This window comes from Eulemur rufifrons, chromosome 6, assembly GCF_041146395.1.
Source record: "Eulemur rufifrons isolate Redbay chromosome 6, OSU_ERuf_1, whole genome shotgun sequence".
NCBI classification, from domain to species: Eukaryota; Metazoa; Chordata; class Mammalia; order Primates; family Lemuridae; genus Eulemur; species Eulemur rufifrons.
The window spans coordinates 32,219,003-32,238,449 of NC_090988.1; the positions used below are offsets into that span (position 1 = coordinate 32,219,003).

The following is a 19,447-nucleotide window of genomic DNA, read 5'->3' on the forward strand; positions in this document are numbered from 1 at the left end:
TATATAATCTGTGCACTCAAAACGGATGTTTACAGACAATCCTAAGAAGATATATTTTTGATAGTGTATTTTTTTGTTGTCAAAATGTAATTTTTTAAATCATATTGTCCTGGTTCTGTTTTACATCATTTATGTTATAAAATTTGTAGGAGGATGTTATCAACCCAAGGTAAAGGAAGAAGGAAAACCACAAAACAGAGGAAAATGAGTTTAACATGATCTAAATATTTTGAATATAACTTAGCCATTAATAATCAAAATAACTTTATTTAATGAGATGGTAAACAATGCACTTGGTAATTGTTTCTTATTTCTATAGTCTCTCATTAATTGCAAAATAAATCAAGATGAAAGGAATAATTTGGAAGAAAGTGTTTAATTTTTATAACATTGGTAAATCCAACAAAGAGAGCTCATCTTTACTCTTTTCTTTTTATAAATTTACCGAAGTCTAAAGTGAGAAGGTATCTTAGAAATTATCTAATCCAACTTTTTCACTTTATTTCTTTACGATATTGATGCCCAGGCAAATCAAGTGATGGCTTTATGTTACCCAGCTGATTAGGGGTTGAGCTGAGACTCGAGCCAGAGAATTCCTGATTTTGGATTCAGGGCTTTTTCTCCCTGCATCAGATAAGCTTTAAAATAAAATACAATCGAAAATGAGTTTAAATGTTTGGGCTCACTATAGCTATGGTTTTCGAGTGCTTCTCAAAATGTTTAGAGAAGAATAAACTTATATTAATAAGTATGTGACAGCATTTTAAATTGAATTTGTAGGCAAAAATTGTATTTGGATCCATCTCTTTAGACAACATAGAAGGAAAATTTCAGCCAAAATCTCTCTTTTTCTGCCACCCCAGTTCCATCTGTCCTTCTCCTTCTCCCTCTGTCATTATGTTACTCTTTTACATTTTAAACAAGTCAGTAGGGGAAGGGGCCTCTTTTCACCTCTTTATAGAGTTAAGACAGTGTAATGGTTCTATAGAACTTGGTTCAAAAGATTTCCCACTCCATGTGGTTGATTGCCATGTAAATACATAATATTAAAGAAGATATTGAAAAGAAAAGATGTGATGGACAAGAAACAAGTATGTCTGTAAATGCTGACTTAAGGCTAATGTGTATGTATGACTGTGTGCTGCATGTTTAATCTCTATAGCTTGTGGGAAATTAAAGAATCTCCAAAAATTCCTGTCTCTTGAGGAGAACAGGCAGGTTTCAGTTATTTATTACAACAAGGATTTAAATAATGCAATAGCCACTTTATGTAGCAACATAACTTCTGAGCAGTACTGTGTAAATATTGACAATACTAATCAAATAAATAAAAGTGGCAAAGAAATAAGATCTACATAATGAAGTATTTTCAATTTCTTGCAGGATGTTTTAAAATAATTACATATTACTTTCAGTTTGACATAACATGAATAATGGAAGAAAGTAATTGTTTTTATCGCATTGATTTTTTTCCTATTTTTTCTTAGCGTGTCATAGATAAGAGTTTTTACATTTGAGTCAAAATTTCTAAAATTATCATTAATTTTAGAATAATGATAGAATATTTTAGAATATTCAAAAAATAAAAGTGTATTCACTTACGGCCCTGATGCTTTCAAAATGTCCACCTTCTCTCTCGAAATCAATAGGCTGTCCTTTTAGAGTCCAGTAGAAAGTGACATCCAAACTAGCATCGTGAATTGCCTTGCAGTTAAGAACAACGCTTTCTCCCACTGTTAACTCTGTTCTTTTAGGAGTAAGTTCTATCCTTGTAGGTTCTATAGAAATACAAATAAATTAATTAACATAATCAACACATTGTGTTTCCCTGCATTCTATATAATTTTAAATAATAGAGAAAAACTTATACAAGGAATTTATACAATACAGTTGCTTCAGACACGTATACCAGATTTTTCACATCTTTAAATAAGTTATTGTTAAGTAAAGTATTACCTTTTGGATGTTAGGGCATATTACTGTGCTTTTATGGGGGACTAATGATTTAAGAGTCCCTGTTCCTATCAAGAAGTTAACTTGGACAAAAAGGATGAGAGACTATATAACTAGACATAAAGTTGAACATTCTGGAAGAAGGAATACTAGAAAAAATAAGATGCAGCCCCTCTACCACTTTCAAGGATCACCACGTAAAATAAAATGATTTTTATGATAAAAAATGCTCCTTATCTGAGAAGGAAGAATTTGGATGGAATTCACTTTCTTAAAGGCTATAGGAGGAGATAGAAAGCGCCCTCCCTCAAATTACCATCTTAACAAAGACAAAAACATAATACTACCTTGTATTTGCTTCACACTCTACAAAAACCTCTTTTGAGTAGAAAGGGGTAGAAAAGGCATCTTCTGCTTATAATAAAATATCACTTTTGATAGACTGTAGATGGCTTACTTTAGATGTAAAAAGACAAAACCACTGAATGGAAATGTTCTTTGAGAAAACAATGTTTATGCTTAACTACTTAATGATTCAGTTAAGTTTTTAAAACAGACACATTTTTACTGGGTTTAGAGCAACTTTGAACCAATAAAGGCTAATAAAGGCTGTACATCCAAGGGTTATTCAAGTTAATGATTAAATGACTATAATATGATGGATTTTGAATATAGTAGGGAGGTGATGGAGACAAGCTTTTGGTTTTATCTTTTTTCCCAATTAGATTCCTGGGTGTAGATATCTCAAGAAGATTGACACAGTGATTAACAATTAGCTTAATTTTCCTATTCTAGCTCTATTGTTTTCAATAGTGTAATCAGATGAAACACCACTCCTAACCACTAATCCTATCCTTTAATATCTAATGTTCTTTTATGCAGCCACTGAGAAGAAAATGCAATCCCAGCACAGGAACGCAACTCGAAATATTAACATTCTAAAAGTCAGATATTCCAAGTGGCATTCTTAGTTCTGATTTCAACAGAAAAAAAGATAACCACAGTATACTGTAGTTTAAATTGTGTGGCGATTGGACTGTTGTGAGTAACTTAATATTCTACTTAACTCAAGATTAACAAAAACCATTTTTGTTATTATTAAGAAGAAAAAAACCTGTAGATCCAGCATTGCCTCATTATAAAAAAAGACTGATTAGCACACAGAAAGAACAAAAGAAGGACTGGAAAATTGGATCGGATCCCAGTAATGTATGATGTAAATGAAAACATCTTTTAAATTGTGCTATTTTCTTCCCTTGATATTTGCCTCTTTTCTAAAATATCAGATGTGCTGGACATTTTAATCACATTTTTATTTCTAAAGACAGAGAAAAACTAACATTTCCATATTTTTATGACCAAAGTTGATTTGTTATGTAATACATGCACAATGAAAAAAAAATTAAGGATATAGTTCAGTTGTGAAAAGTACATGAAGAGATTTTGCTGCCTAAAATATGAGATTTCTTTTTACCACTAAACAATTTAATGATATATAGTCCCCCAAATATTCCTGGCTTGAAATCTAGTTTACCTTGTAAGTAGAAAATAACCAGAAATGTATAAGCATAATAAATAGGTAATATTTATTATACTAACAAATAAAGGTAAATAAAAATCTCCATTAATGTAAACGTCAATGAGCAGTTCTGGTACCAGTTTATCTATGCACACTCCTGATATCCTCCTGTTACTCCTTTCTGCCCCCCAAAAGTATTTTTATACCGTTGGCACATTTTAAATTTTGAGACACTGACTATAACTTCAGAAAGAACTCTTTAGCCTCTTACCAATTTTGTTCAAAGCAAAATATTCAAATTTATGCCAACAAGGGGTTTCTTCCTTTATGGTTCCCTAAATGACCTAAAGAGACAATTTGACTGTGTTAGGTCTGTGCTTGCAATGTATTTTATAAACAGGAGCATGCATGCACATAAGTGCAAACATGTATGTATGAATATTATATTTATTCTCTTTCTGAGAAGTCCATGAAATTATGCTTGTAAAACATTTAGCCACATTTTCTTACCTTTTACAGATACTGAAGCTATAATTTCAGCGGAACCAAAGATGTTTTCCCCTTGGCAAACGTACTTTCCCTCATCTGATTTAGAAGCATTTAGGATCCGTAGACTCCCGTCTGGAAGAATAGCTATTCTGAAAATTATTAAAAACGGTTTTTTCCTGTTTTACTGCAAATCAGCTAAATGGTAAGAAACTCTGATGAAGTATGAAATCATTTCTAGGGTAATAATAAATAAGATAAAAGATCTCTGTGAAAATATGCAGTGATAGTAGAAACGTTTTATCCTTCAAGAAATTATGCAATAAACCCATTTAATATCTTCTTATATTCAAAAGGGTTAGAGAGTTACAGGTTATTTTTCTTTTGACAGTTTTTGACAGTTAATTTTAAAACTTGTGCAAAGAGTGATCCTGAATTTGTTTATTAAAATTTGTTACTATAATATCACCAGTGATATTTTAATATTAAGCTTGGGTATTTCACCTCAAACCAAGAGTGACCTCAAAAATCAAATATGAAAAGAAACAGCATTAAAACATAGGTGAGGACAAGTACAGAACATAAAATTAATTGTATACAGCTAAGAGATGATTTATGGCGTTTCTGTATATTGCCACCAGAGTGGCAAGGGTATGAAAATGTGACCTGATACTGGGCTGCTTGCACCGCACTTTTTAAATATAAGAATGTGATATGTAAGTTTGCATTTGGGCCTCTTCAAGACCTTTGTTAAAGTGGACCTTTTGAATTTATGAAGGTGAAAAATTAAAGCATTATTAAAAATTTTTAGAAGTTCAGTGAAAATGAGGCTGTTTGGAATTACTGTAGTCTCCTGTGTATTCATCACTCCAGGATTATACGGATTTCAAATTTAATTAGTACTTTTGTCCTTTTCTCCCTTCTATGCTCCTGAAATATAACCTATTATCTCACCAGTGCATCGACCTACTACAGCAACCTGAAATATAATAGACATAGCTGTCGTGGGGTTTTTTGATATGCCACTAGCTTTGGGTAAGAACCAGTGACCCTTCTGAACTTAAAATCTTAAAATTGGATCTTCTTATTTCTGAGAACAGTTTATTTCATGGCAATATGATAATATTAAACTATTTAAGATTTAAGAATAATGCTTAAATGTTTAGTCAACATTCTTTATGTTATTTTAAAATGTGTATTCAATCTTGCCAATCACCCAGAGCTGACAGTTGTTTAGAGCACTGAACTTCCTAACAGTTGATACTAGATTTTAGGCTGCTGAAATACTGCTTATGAATTTATGCTTACATATTGTCCTTAATAAAGATACCAGTTTAAAGACATCAGATGGTTTTCAATATGGATCAAATTTGATTTACAATGTGTAAGAAGGAAGACAAATTTAGAAGCAAGCCACATTAGAAATAGAGAATTTGATTTTGTAGTTTATGTCTAGGAGAGATACTAGCTTGAGACATTTGGAAAACATAATGCTCTTAAAAGTTATATAATCCATTCAAGATAGTCAATGAAAAATTCTGTTAATTATTTAATGGTCATTTTCTATAAAAATAGACTATGATGTATTTGTTCCATTTCAATCCCAAAGTTGCATATGTTACAAAAAGATGTATTTGAAAGCAAAAGTTATACTCTTTATAAACAGACATCTTATGATAATTACAGATCATTGACATTTATCTAAATTACTATAATTCATACAGATTGTTAATATTTTTAAAATATCTGGATTTCACTGACTGCAGTAAATTCTTATCTAGCAGGTGAAGAGTTTGGCTTAAAAATTCACTTCCTTTAAAGAAATAAATGTGTCTTAGATACTGGCAGTATTACAGCTCTTAATTTAAGATGAGTGCTTTCTTACTGACAGGAGGCAACACATATTCTCCTCTTAAAGACAGTTTATGGACACCCCTGTACTTTAGGCCACTGATCCATTTGGGGCTGAAAAATTTTGAATATCACAATGTTTTTCATCTGTCAAGCGGCAGTGTCAATTAACCCAAATCCCGTCTACTGATTCAAATTGCAAATGCTTACCAGATGAGCTCATTTTTTAACTTAGGAAAGAATAATAGATTAGATAATGAATGTGATTTACATTATAATGTCTGGTTATTACACACATAATTACTTAGATAACTGAATACGGAATTGACAGTTCCTTGTGATCCAGCTTTTTATCTATATTCTCCCTTCTACTATTACCATGTGGCTACTACATTCTGGAATTTTTAGCTTTGAGGATGAATTCTGCCAAGACATCCTTGGAATTGGAGAAGGGCTCTAAGGAAGAGGTGAGGTGATGGTTTTAGGAGGTAGGGAGAGATTTTAGAAATACAAACCAGCATTCTAGCATTCAGAATCAAGTCAGGCTTACTATATTCTTGTTTCTAGGCTTCTCCATGAGTTTCTGCCTAGACCTTGAGATCTCTTGGTTCTCAGTTTTCTCCTAATTACTGGATCTCTTCCTTGTTAATCTATCCAGTATCCCAGTCATCTAGGACATCATTGTGCTTACCCCTATTTTGTGGGGGTTCTTTATTGACTTCTTGATACCTATCTTGATTTCCATACTTTAGGGTCATTTTCTGGACCCTCCATTTCCATGTTTGGCTTACCTGTCAGACACTAAGCTATAATTAAAGGGGATGAGTGCTAAATCGAGACACTCTTTTCTGGAGAAAGTAATATCTAAGCACCTTTGGAGGCCTGAAAGAGTAATAGGAATTATTCTACTGAATGGCTGGAGGCAGAGGAAAGGGTGAAGTGTTTCACTTAGATTCGACTCATTGAATAGCTTCTATATTCCAGGCACTGTGGAAGGCTTCTGGAATACAATTATGAACACGACCTGTGTTCTATCCTTAGAAACCACAGGGTAAAAAGGAAGAGGTAGATAAGTAAACGGGCAATTACCATTTAGTGTAATCGATTCTGGAAAGAGGTAAGTACAAGAAGCTATTTGGAGTACATAGCAGGGCAGCTCAGTAGCATGGGGGATGTGGGCATGATTAGGGAAGACATCTCAGAGGAGGTGACTGTCATCTGAGGGTTGAAAATTAGTTAGTGTTATCCTTATCTTGGTTTGGGAGAGGAATAGGTAAAATGACCTATGGATAACCCTATTCAATTTTTTTCCTAATTACTTTTCTGCACTCTAGCCTTTTACTTCTTTCACTCAAATCGCACATTACTTCTGAATTTAAGTTCTTAAATTACAGCTCTCATCACTATTTTGCCTAAGCTTTTCATGGCTTCCCATGCCTGCAAAATAACATACTCCTTCATAGAACAGTTGAAGATCTTCACCAAATGGCCATAACTTCTATCATCTCCAAAATGTCTTATTATGTACTCTCAATATATGTGTTTTATTTCATTTATAAAGTACATAGGCATTTTACACACTCCCATACACACATAAAACACCATCATACACTAATATAATTAGAGATATTGTTAAACAAATAATAATTAGAAATTATAATTAGAAGTAAAAGCAAATGTGTTATACCATTTTCTCCTTGCCCTCTTCCCTTATAGTTCTCTTGCACATTCTCTGAATTGCTCGAGCATCTCTTTGGAGACCATTGCTCTAGTAACATAAGACCACATGTTTTTCAATGGGCAGATTCCTACCTATTTATCACTGCTTAACTATGTGATCTACCTGAACTCATCTTAATCCCCTTTACATAGAATTATTCCTTCCTTCTTTTTGCTTCCTCAGAACTCCATCACAACCTTTGTTGCATTTTTCCTTAGTAGAAAATAGATTGTTTTAGCATTCAGCATCTTCAAGGGCCAACACAGAGATTTGAGACCATAAAAAAAAAACTATTGGCTTGAACAATAAAAACGAAAACTATAGTGTTGAAAGAAACACAATGTAACATTGTAACAATTAGTCAACCTCAACTTAACTCTTTTGTCATTATATAAAAGTTACCATCATGAGAATTTAATAAAAATTTTACTGTCATAAACACTTTAATTATAAAATTATAAAAATAATTTTAAAAATTTATAGTAAAAAGTAATTTTTACAGGACATAAGTACATTTTATTATTTTTGATACAATGTAGAATGAGATCTTTAAAAGTAAGAGATCCTGGGACATATGAAAGTCTGAAAATGGTCCTGCTAATGATAAACATTCACTGATCAGTTTTAATTTGTCAGACATAATACTAATTTCATTCCAGACGTTATCTAATATAATGCTTCTATTAATAACACTATTTAAATTGAGTATTATTGGTCTCATTTACTGATGAGAAAACTGTGGCTCATTACCACCTACTACCTGTTCAAGGCTATTCAGCAAGTGGCAGAACCCTGATTTCAACCAGGCTCTTTGATTTGTTATTTATTTGCCTGTCAGTGTCTTGCTAGCAAATTTATAACCTCCTTCACTTTTTGTCTTCATAAGCAACACACTAACGAGCACTTAGTCTAGTGTTTTTCAAGTACTGGATACTCGATAAATGGGAACTAAATAAAACAGAATATATATGCATCATTTTATTTTATAGATGAAGAAATTGAGGCCTGGAGCACTTTAAATCCCTTTTTTAAGAAAATCAATGGCAGTAATTTTCTTTGATAACATTTATTAAGCCCTTAATATTTGCCAGGCCCTGTGCAAAGCAGTTTTGACACATTATCTTATCTTATTTCTTATAAAGACCCCAGGATATTTTATTACACTTATTTGACACAGGAAGAGGGAGAAAATGAAGCACAGAAGGTTGAAATAACTGTGCAGGATTTTAAAGCAGGCCTGCTGGATTCCGAAATTTGTACTGCACTTTTAGCCATTATACATTGACCCAAAGTAAATATCAAAAGAAAGCTTTGCATAATATCAAAAGAAAGCTTTGCATAAGATCACACGCTTAGTGTCTGCTCTGACCTACAATAGAGGGTGACACAAGTGAAAACTCAAGGGTAACAAAAGAAGACACATGTTTCCTACAGATGATGGAAATGAGAGAAATTCATACTCCTTAACTCGATCAGTAAAATTTTTAAAAAGCTAAGGGCAATGCACACCCAAGGAGGACTGCGCTGTCACCATGCTTTTTCCTTTAGATACAGTTTAGCTGGAAGGAAGAAATGAGGTGACCCAGAGAGACATGGATGACAAGCTTTAGAAAGCGAAGGAGAAAGCTTCAGTGCAGAAGTTACTTTAATTAATAGGCCTCCACCCTTGGCTCTCAACATCACTGCGAGTGTCCCTAGGAAACGGCAGAGCCCTCTGTGCTGAGCCACTGAATGATTTCAGAACCTCCAGGCTGTAATGGAAGGGTGAGGAGGAGACAGCCTTTTTGTCAGCTGGATATCAGAAGGTGCTTAAGATTAAAATCACAACAAAACACAGGAAAACAGACTTGTCCTCTTTTTGAAGGCTGTCTCTGTGAGGAATTTGTCCTAGGCATATCAAACATAATGGATACAGAACTACACTCATACACTTTTTTTCTCAGATTGGCTTCTCACTTCAGTGTTTCCCATTTTATGTGAATTTGTATGGAACACTCTGGGTGTGCATGTACCTATTTTTGTGGAGACAGTATGTAGCTTTCTTCAGATTCTCAAGGGAGTCTCTGATGAAAATAAGGTTAAAAAATCATAAAATCCTTTGTTTTATAGATGAGGTAACTATACCCAGACAAGGAAAGCCTAGAGTATTTCTTTTTTAAATCTCAGAAGAATAGAATTCAGACTACTAACTCAGAAATTATCATTTACTCTTCCTTTTCCCTTATAACAAATTGGTCAAGTCAGATCTATTTCACATTTTATGTATCTCTTGCATCCATTCCCTTGTTTCTGGCTTATTGGAGAGTCTAAATCGAGTGGGGAACAAACATGAGTGGTTTTACTTTTTCTAATGACTGCCTTTCACTATGCTTTGTTGAATCCATTTTTCCACCCCTTTTGGACATCCAGGAAATTCCATAACTTTCAGTTGTTACACAGGTAAAGCTTATCTCTAATGTTTTACACTTCTCTTTCCCTTCCCAAGCTCAGCATTGACAAGTGACTCAGACCTAGGAACCTGCAGCTGTGGGAAGGATGGTCTCTTTTCATACTTCTCCTGTTTCCAGGTTCCTTTTCTCCTCTGTGTATTACAGCAGAGAAGAGAGGGCTGGCTAAAGGCCAGTGTCACTTATCCAACTTCCATTGTGGGCCTTTCTGGGATATGGCCGCCACTGTGGGTGAAGCTGGTGTCCACAGAGTCACCGAAGGCAGGCCTCCAAAGGCTGGCTTTTGTGACCACCTCCGTGAGACTTTCAGAGCTTCCTTACTGCAGAGTCCCCTGACTTACCCTAGTCCTCGGGCACTACCCCTTACAGACTGCTTTCAACTCCCACCTCTGGAATTTGGCTCATGGAGCCCGGAATACTCATGCTTGCCTACCTTCTCCAAAGTCCACCCACCCCATGGGAAACTTGTGTGCTCTCGCCTTTCTAAAGGGTGGGGGTGTAGTTTTCTTCCCTGTCACTCCCCTTTCTACCTTGTCATCTCTTTCATCTGTCCTTAATTCTCTTCTCTGCCTGTCTAAGCAGGGCCAGGAGCTAATCAGCAAGCTTGTTGCCTAAGCAAATGTTCAATCAAGGAATGAGATACCAGTTTTATAATTTCTGGGCAGGGGTGGGGGTTGGGGGTGGGTGACGAGAGCCTTCCCTCTTCCTGAATTTGGAAGTGGGAAGGACAAGAAAAAACCCAGCACAATCTTGAATCTTTGCAAATAGTCTTTCTGCACCTGGTTCCAGTCTAATATCTATCTGGTGCATTACTCATCATTCTCTAACTTTTGTTATTTTTGTTGTTGCTCAGATCACATCAGGGTCATGTCTCTGGTTTTTGGTAATTATCTTTTTACCCATACATCATTATTATTCCTCTGTTCTCTTGTACTTCTAGTACATTCCTCAGTAACTCAGCACTTAGCATATCCTGTTGTAAATGTTTTCCCTAGACTTAAATTTCCTACTTAAGGAAATGAGCATGATAATAACACAATAAGTAGTCAACAAATGGTAGTTAATAGGTGCTCAAATTCCTAATAAGGATATTTGATTAATCACTATATTTTAATGTAAATTGATTTATCAGGCCACATTTTCCTTTCATGGTGAGAGCTCTGGCTATCTAATTACACTCCAGAGGCAGAGAGTAAAATAGTTACACACAGGGACAGTAGAAGACATTTGGGGCTAACTTCATTTGATAGAATTGTAATTCCTGTCTTTATTTCCCTTGTTCAAATATTTTTCAGTATTTTCACTGGTTTAGGTACATTTCATAGTGCCATGGTCTGTCTTTTAACATGAATGAGTAGGTTTTTCCTTAACAATAAAAAGTTACTAAAAACTTAATGGATGTTCCTTCTTTGAACCATACTTTGAAAAAGACCACTATTTATAGCTAGATATAAACCTGGGTATTGATAACATTTGTTCTCTATTTTATATTATTTTTTTTTCTTTTAGGCTCTTGAATAGTTTGGTAAAAGCCTGTCTCAAATAAATACATTTCTTCACTTTTCTCTGGAAGCATTTGGCTTAACACTAATGAGAAATTGATCTCACAAAGAGAGAGAAATTAAAACCAAACACAATAAAGCTGGGTAAATGCTTTCTGAGTGACTTTGCACCGGATTCTAAACCTTTCCACTGAGATGTTACTACACTGGAAGATACTGTAGAATTAGATACAGCTCCAAACTGAAAACTTTTTTAGTAATAAAACATAGCTGAGGTGCCACTGAATCATTTATCCTGTAACTTTTCACATTGCCCTGAACTGAATAATCTGTTATTTCCCATTAACTTGGACGTGAAACCTGCCAGTATTTCTTAATGCTGACTACAAAGGAAAAGGACAAATATTCATAAAAATTTGGAATCATTATAATAACTCTGTGAATTTGTGTATTTTTTTATTTTCTTTTCTAGTCTGCTGTTTGTATAAATATCTAAATCTCATAGGAACTAGGGATACATTATTGCTCTTCTGAAACCTCTAAGGTTACCAGGACAGCATCCAGGGCAAAATTATGAATATTTGATATCCCCACCTAGGATGGCTTTTAGTCCATTTTAAATTGTGCTGACCTAATTAGAAGGCTTGACCATGGCTAAGTCTTTAACATTAAAAGAATGCACTTTATTTATTTTTTATTTTTTAGTTCTCTCCCAGAGAATAGCTCTTCCCGTTCTCTATTTAGCTCAAGTTACTTCTTGAACACAGTCAAATCAGCATCACTTAATTGAGTGTGATATGTGGCAGTATAGAGTAAGGTAAAGTGCCTTGGGCACTCAGTACAAAACCTCACTTTTAATCTCACTTGTTAATTGACCTTTATTTTAATTCTCTGCCTCATCTCTGTCATCTGTAAAATGAAGACTGTGGACAAGATTTCTAAGATACTTTTCACCCGTTTACCTGTAACTATGAAGTTTTTTCTAATTATACTCAGGCTATCTTCTATAATTTCCTTTCTAGCTTATAGTAACAGTAAGCCCCAGAGATTCAGTCTGCATTCATACATATTTTTTGAAGTTGCCTTGAAGTTTCTTTCTCATCAAAATTAGTCTCAGAACGAGACAGGCTGCCAGTGTCTGACTTCCAGTTTGCACCCCACGGTAGACAGCAGGGAACTGTCCTCTTCTGTGGATGACATACAAGAATATAAAACATTGCTCAGTGCCGTTGAAACACTCACTGATCCCTTTCTCACTTATGTGAAACAACCTGGCTGCTGACAAAGACCCAAAAGCTAATAAGAGTGTAGGGAATAACTGTAAGTAGTAAAAGAATTTTAAGTCAGTATTGACTAGAGCATATGAGGAAATCAAGCATAAGTTAAAATCTCAGTTGAGTGTAAGGCTTAAGTAGTACCACAAATAGAAAAGTTTTAGAGAAATGTGAAGGTATTATCTGGATAATCCAATCTAAAACCATACCAGCCCAACTATCTTATTCTTAAGTGTAAGTCCAAAATAATTGTAACATGTACATCATTTATACATTTGATTTCTTTTAAGCCGAAGTTATATAGTACAAAAAAATCATGCATATCTTTGAGATTTAGACAGACTCTGCCACTTAATGGGTTAAGTGACTTTGGGTAAGCAATTTAATGTCTCTGAATAATCCATTTGTAAAATGAGATATAATATTTATATGGTAGAAGTGAGAATTAGAAATGCATAAAAGTGGCTACCACTGTGCTGGGGCTGACAGAAGCATTCAGTTGGGATTTGTTATTTAACATTAAAAATAATGGGTACTGCATATAGTAAAGCCCAGAATTCACCACTACATAGTATATCCATGACACAAATCTGCACATATCTATATAAATAAAAGAAAGAGTAAATAAAATAAAATAATAATAGCTACTATTGGTGGAGTATCTACCATAGGCCAAGCACTGTGCTCTGTTCTCTTATCTAGGAAAATTGTGGGAAGACTTTTTATACATTAACATTAAGATAAGACATAAAGGATAAGAAAGGGGCAGCCAATCAGAATCTGGGAGAAAAATAGTGTTGTCAGAGGGAATAAACAACAAGTACAAAAGTATTTCATTACTTTATGAAACTAGAATGAGTTTGGGCCTACGGACAGAGAGAAGGCCAGTGTGCACAGAGCATGCTGAGGGAAGATAACAGTGTGGATATTGGCACTGACAAAAAAATTTAATCTGATTAGTTAGATAATTTAAACCTAACCTGCTATGGAAGAAAAATACAGGCGGATCTTGGAGAAATTGCAGGTATGGTTCGAGATCATTGCAGTAAAGGGAATATCAAATAAAGCAAGTCACTCAAATTTTTTAACTTTCCAGGACATATAAAAGTGATGTTTATACTGTACTGTGTTCTGTTAAGTGTACAATAGCATTATGTCAAAAAAAGTGTACATAATTGAAAATACTTTATGGATAAAAGTGCTAATGATCTGAGCCTTCAGCAAAGTATAATCTTTTTGCTGGTGGACGGTCTTGCCTCAATGTGAATGACTACTGACTGATCAGGGGTGGTGGCTGTTGAAAGTTGGAGCAGCTATGGTAATTGCTTAAAATAAGAAAGCAATCAATTAAAATCTGCTACTTCAATTGATTTTTCCTTTCACAAAAGATTTCTCTGTAGCATACAATGCTGTCTGATAGCATCTTATCCACAGTAGAACTTCTTTCAAAATTGGAGTCAATCCTCAAACCCTGCTGCTGTTTTATTAACTAAGTTTAAGTAATGTTCAAAATTCTTTGTCACTTTAACAATGTTCCTAGCATCTTCACCCAGAGTAGAGTCCATCTCAAGAAACCACTTTCTTTGCTCATCCTTAAGAAGCAACTCCTCAACCATTCAAGTTTTATCATGAAATTGCAGCAATTCAGTCACATGTTCATGCTCCATTTCTAGTTTTGTTTTTCTTGCTATTTTTACCACATCTGTAGTTACTTCCTCCACTGAAGTTTTGAACCCCTCAAAGTCATCCATGAGGGTTGAAATCAACTTCTTTCAAACTTTTGTTAATGTTGGTATTTTGACCTCCTCCCATGAATCATGAATGTCCTTAGTGGCATCTAGAATGGTGAATCCTTTCCAGAAAGTTTTCAATTTACTTTGCTCTAATTCATCAGAGGAATCATGATCTGTGGTAGCTTTAGCCTTATAAAATGTATTTCTTAAATAATGAAACTTGAAAATCAAACTACTACTTGATCCCTGGACTGCAGAATAGATGTTATATCAGCAGGCATCAAAACAACATTTATCTCCTATACATCTCCAACAAAGCTCTTGGGTGACAAGGTGCATTGTCAGCGAGCTGTAATATTTGGAAAGAAATCTTTTTTTCTGAGTAGTAGGTCTTAATAGTGAGCTTAAAATATTTAGTAAACCATGCTGTAAACAGATGTGCTGCCATCCAGGCTTTTTTGGTTTATTTATAGAGCACAGGTAGAATAGATTTAGCATAATTCCTAAGGGCCCTAGAATTTTCAGTGTGTTAAAGAGCAATGACTTCATTTAGAGTAACCAGTTTTGTTAGCCCCTAACAGGAGAGTCAGCCTGTCTTTTGAAACTTTCAAGGCAGGAATTGGTTTCTCTCTAGTTATGAAAGTCCTAGATGGCATTTTATTCCAAGATAAGGCTGTTTTGTTTACATTGAAAATCTGTTGTTTAGTGCAGCAATCTTCATCAATAATATTAGCTAGATCCTGGATAACTTGCTGCAGCTTCTACATCAGCACTTGCTGCTTCACCTTGCACCTTTACATTATGGAGTTTGCTTTTTTCCTTAAACTTCATGAACCTACCTCGGCTAGCTTCACACTTTTGCAGTTTCCTCAAGTCTCTCAGCCTTCACAGAATTAAAGAGAGTAAGGGCCTTGCTCTGGATTGGGTTTTGGTTTAAGGGAATGTATCGCTGGATTGATTTTGTATCCAGACCACCAAAACTTTCTCCATATCAGCAGTAAGCCTCCTTCACTTTCTTATCATTTGTGTGTTCACTGGAGTAGCACTTTTAATTTCTTTCAAGAACTTTCCTTTGTATTCACAACTTGGCTGTTTGGTATTAAAATGCCTAGCTTTCAGCCTTTCTCAGCTTTAGACATGCCTTCCTCAGTAAGTTTAATCATTACTAGCTTTTGATTTAAAGTGAGAGACCTGAAGCTCCTTCTTTCACTTCAACACTTAGGGGCCATTGTAGGGTTATGAACTGGCCTAATTTCAACATTGGTATATCTCAGGGAATAGGGAGGCCCAAGGAGAGGGAGAGAGATGGGGAAGGACTGGTTGGCAGAGGAATCAGAACACACACAACATTTATGGATGAAGTTTGCCATCTTATATGGGTGCAGTTCATGGGGCCTCAAAACAATTACAATAGTAAAATCAAAGATGGCTCCTAAGGAAGATGGCTGACCAGAGACACCAGCTGCCAGAGTGTCTCAGTAGGAAGGAAAGGTTTTAGGTGAATGAGAAAAAAAAAAAAAAAAAAAAAACAACCACCCATAAACATAATACCGGGTGTCATTCTGAGGGAAGGGTGTCAGAACCCGTGGGGGATTGCATGAGAAGAAGTTGTGGAGCAGAACAAGGAGGAGCAAGATATCACTGGAGATCACCCCCCACAAGAGGCTTGGAGTCCAGCAAAAAGGGTAGGTGAAGCAGTTTATTTTTACCAATCTCACATCTCTGACAGTTAGCAGGCTTCCAAGCTGCTGGAGAGACTTTTACCACCATGAGCACAAAAGCTCCTGCTGCCAGAGAACTGGGAGCTTCTTGTGGACAGAGTACCAGGCTCCCAGCCCCTCTGGGGAGCTTCCTGTCACCCCAGAACCAAACCAAGTTGGCAGGTGCCATATTGCTTCTGTACCCACTGTGTAGCTTTGTCCTTCCTGGGAGGCTTCAACCTCTCAGTTTTTGCCTTGCTTGTTCTCACGCAAACATTTCCTAACTCCAGCCCAGATTACAGGAGCCACAGCAGTCCAGTGGGTCCTAGGGGATACATGTGACTCCAGAGCCTGATCATTACAGATGGGCTGCCTTGTAGAGAGGGGGATGAAGATGACCAGAGTGCTAGATTCTTCCACACAGACTCTTTCTCTCTCTCTCTCCCCTCCTACACCCATGGCTGCTGAGAGAGACCATTGAGCCACCACTCCAAGGCTTCTACAGAGAGTGGGGCTCAAACAATTTCCTCTTAAAGTACTGCGCCAGACTAAGGGGTGCTTGGACTGTGAGCTCCCTGCTCACCCACCCTCCCTGGTGATGCATGCCTGGTGGCTCAATTAGAGCAAGGCACAGCCTGAAGAGGAGGGACATCAAACCTACTTGAACACCCTATAGGCAATAGGCAATTCAGGACCAGCACATTTCTCCCTGGCATGGTCATGGATTGATCTTTGGGTAACTGAGGGCAGGCCAAATCCCATACCCCCAGGACTCATCTGTGTTGCTCGAGGGCTCAAGGGGAGATTTGTGAACTAATCTCAGAAGGTGAGTGGGCAGAACTGTGAGGAGAATGTAATGGGGTCTCAGGTGTGGCGTACCCATGGAGCACCCCTTCCCCCACAGGAAGGCTGCTCTCACACCCCAGGCCAGGACCCTGGGTGGGGAAGTTCCCCATCCCATAGCACAATTATGGGGGAACTTAGCTAGTATGAGCTCTTGCCTGCCAGGAGATGTTGCAGAGAAATCATGAAGGAGGGAACTGGGGAGAAGAGTGAAATCTGTTCCTGACACCCAGATTGTGAATCTCAGAAGGCTTTCTGGTTGGGTGGGCCACCTCAGCACCTCTCTGATGATTTTACCCAGAAGCTGAGAGCAGACCTTTGACCCCTGCCACAGCAGCTACATTTCCTGCTTTTATGAACCCAACCCCACCTAGGCTCACTCTCCCACCCACTTCTGCTGTGGCAGAGAATAGCGACTCACATGAAAGTTCCAGGGTCTCACCCACTACATGGGGCATTTGAGTGCTTCTCCTGAGGGACTAGAGTTGGTCTGAGGTCCCAAAAATAACACCGCAGCTTGTGCCTTCTAGCAAGTGCCACCTACTGACAGGGAGGTCAATCTGCACAGCCCTTTACAGCATCTATTGACTCAATCATATAGGATGTGGTTGATTCTCACCCACAAGCACCACTTACTACTGTCTTAGAGATTAAGCTGGCCATGCCAATACAATTAAGAAGACCACAGGGCTGGGGAATACTGTTAAGGAGACAACAGGGCTGGGGAAAGAGAAAAGATTTCAAAGACCTCCATTCTCCTTCATCAGAGAGATACAGGGAATCTACCCACTCACATAGCTCAGCATAACTGCAGCCTACAAACAAATAGCAACTGAGAAAACCACAACACTAAGAATATCTATAACCAAGGCACCTATCCAGAAACTAGAGCACCCACAAGCAAAGCCGAAGGTCCTTAACCAACATATACAACAAACCCACCCATAAAAGTGAGGGGGAAGAAAAAGCCCCATATAAACAAAAGAAAACCCAAAAATAAGAAGCAGCAGCAGCTCCAGATGAGAAGGAATCAGCAAAAGAACTCTGTAAGTATGAAAAGTAAAAGCAAAAGGACACCCCCAAAAGGGAATCCAGCTCTCTAGCAATGGATACCGACCACAATGAAAATATTGAAATGAGAGATAAAGAATTACAAACATGGATTGTAAGGAAGCTCATCAAAATACAAGAGAAAAATGGAAAACCAACTCAAAGAACAAGAAAAAAAAATTCAGGAAATGAAAGAAAAATTTGCTAAAGAGATTGACATATTAAAAAAAACCAAATGGAACCTCCAGAAATGAAAAATTCATTTAAGGAAATACAAAACACAGCGTTTTTTTGTTTTTTGTTTTTTGTTTTTTTTGAGTTCTTTTTTTTAAATTTCAGAATATTACAGGGGTACAGATGTTTAGGTTACATACATTGCCTTTGCCCTGTCTGAGTCAGAGCTATAAGCGTGCCCATCCCTCACACAGTGCACACTGCACCCATTAGGTGTGAACATACCCATCCCCTCCACCTCCCTCCCATCTGCCTGACACTCAATGAATGTTACTACCATATGTGCACATAAATGTTGATCAATTAGTACCAATATGATGGTGAGTACATGTGGTGCTTGTTTTTCCATTCTTGTGATACTTCACTTAGTAGAATGGGCTACAGCTCCATCCAGGTTAATACAAGAAGTGCTAGTTCACCATCACTTTTTGTGGCTGAGTGGTACTCCATGGTATACATATACCACATTTTATTAATCCACTCACATATTGATGGGCACTTAGGTTGTTTCCACATTTTTGCAATCATGAATTGTCCTGCTATAAACATTCGAGTGCAGATATCTTTTTACAGAATGTTTTTTTTTTCCTTTGGGTAGATGCCCAGTAATGGGATTGCTGGATCAAATGGTAGAATAGTGGAAAGTTTTAAGAATAGACTAGACCAGGTAGAAGAAAGAATCTCAGAACTTGAAGACAACACTTTTGAATTAATTCAGTCAAAAATAAAGAACAGAGAATTAAAAGGAATGCACAAATCCTGAAAGAAACATGGAAATACATAAAATGGCCAAATATTAGAGAATCATAGGCATTGCTGAGGGTGAAGAAGAAAATACACAAGAGCTGAAAAACTTATTTGAAGGAATAATTGAGGAAAACCTTCTGTGTCTTGCTAGTGATCTAGACATCCAGGTACAAGAAGCTCAAAGAACATCTGGGAGATTCATTGCAAAGAGGTAATCTCCAAGACACAAACAGGATGGAGATTCCTTAAAGAACTAAAAGTAGACCTAGCATTCAATCCAGCAATCCTACTACTGAGTATTTACTCAAAGGAAAATAAGTCATTTTATCAAAAAGACATCTTCATTTGAATGTTTATTGCAGCACAATTCACAATTGTAAAGATGTGG

At 36.5% G+C, this 19,447-nt stretch overlaps 1 protein-coding gene across 3 annotated transcripts in view; it reads right to left on the minus strand.

Annotated features, from left to right (window-relative positions):
- The window catches only part of CNTN5 (contactin 5), a 1,139,291-nt gene that overhangs the window by 129,578 nt on the left and 990,266 nt on the right, over window positions 1-19,447 (minus strand). For all 3 annotated transcript variants that reach the window (XM_069469032.1, XM_069469031.1, XM_069469033.1), the window contains 2 exons: window positions 3,983-4,110; window positions 1,603-1,778 (listed from right to left, as the gene is read on the minus strand). In XM_069469032.1, the coding sequence (XP_069325133.1) occupies window positions 1,603-1,778; window positions 3,983-4,110 (304 nt within the window). The remainder of the gene's footprint in view (window positions 1-1,602; window positions 1,779-3,982; window positions 4,111-19,447) is intronic.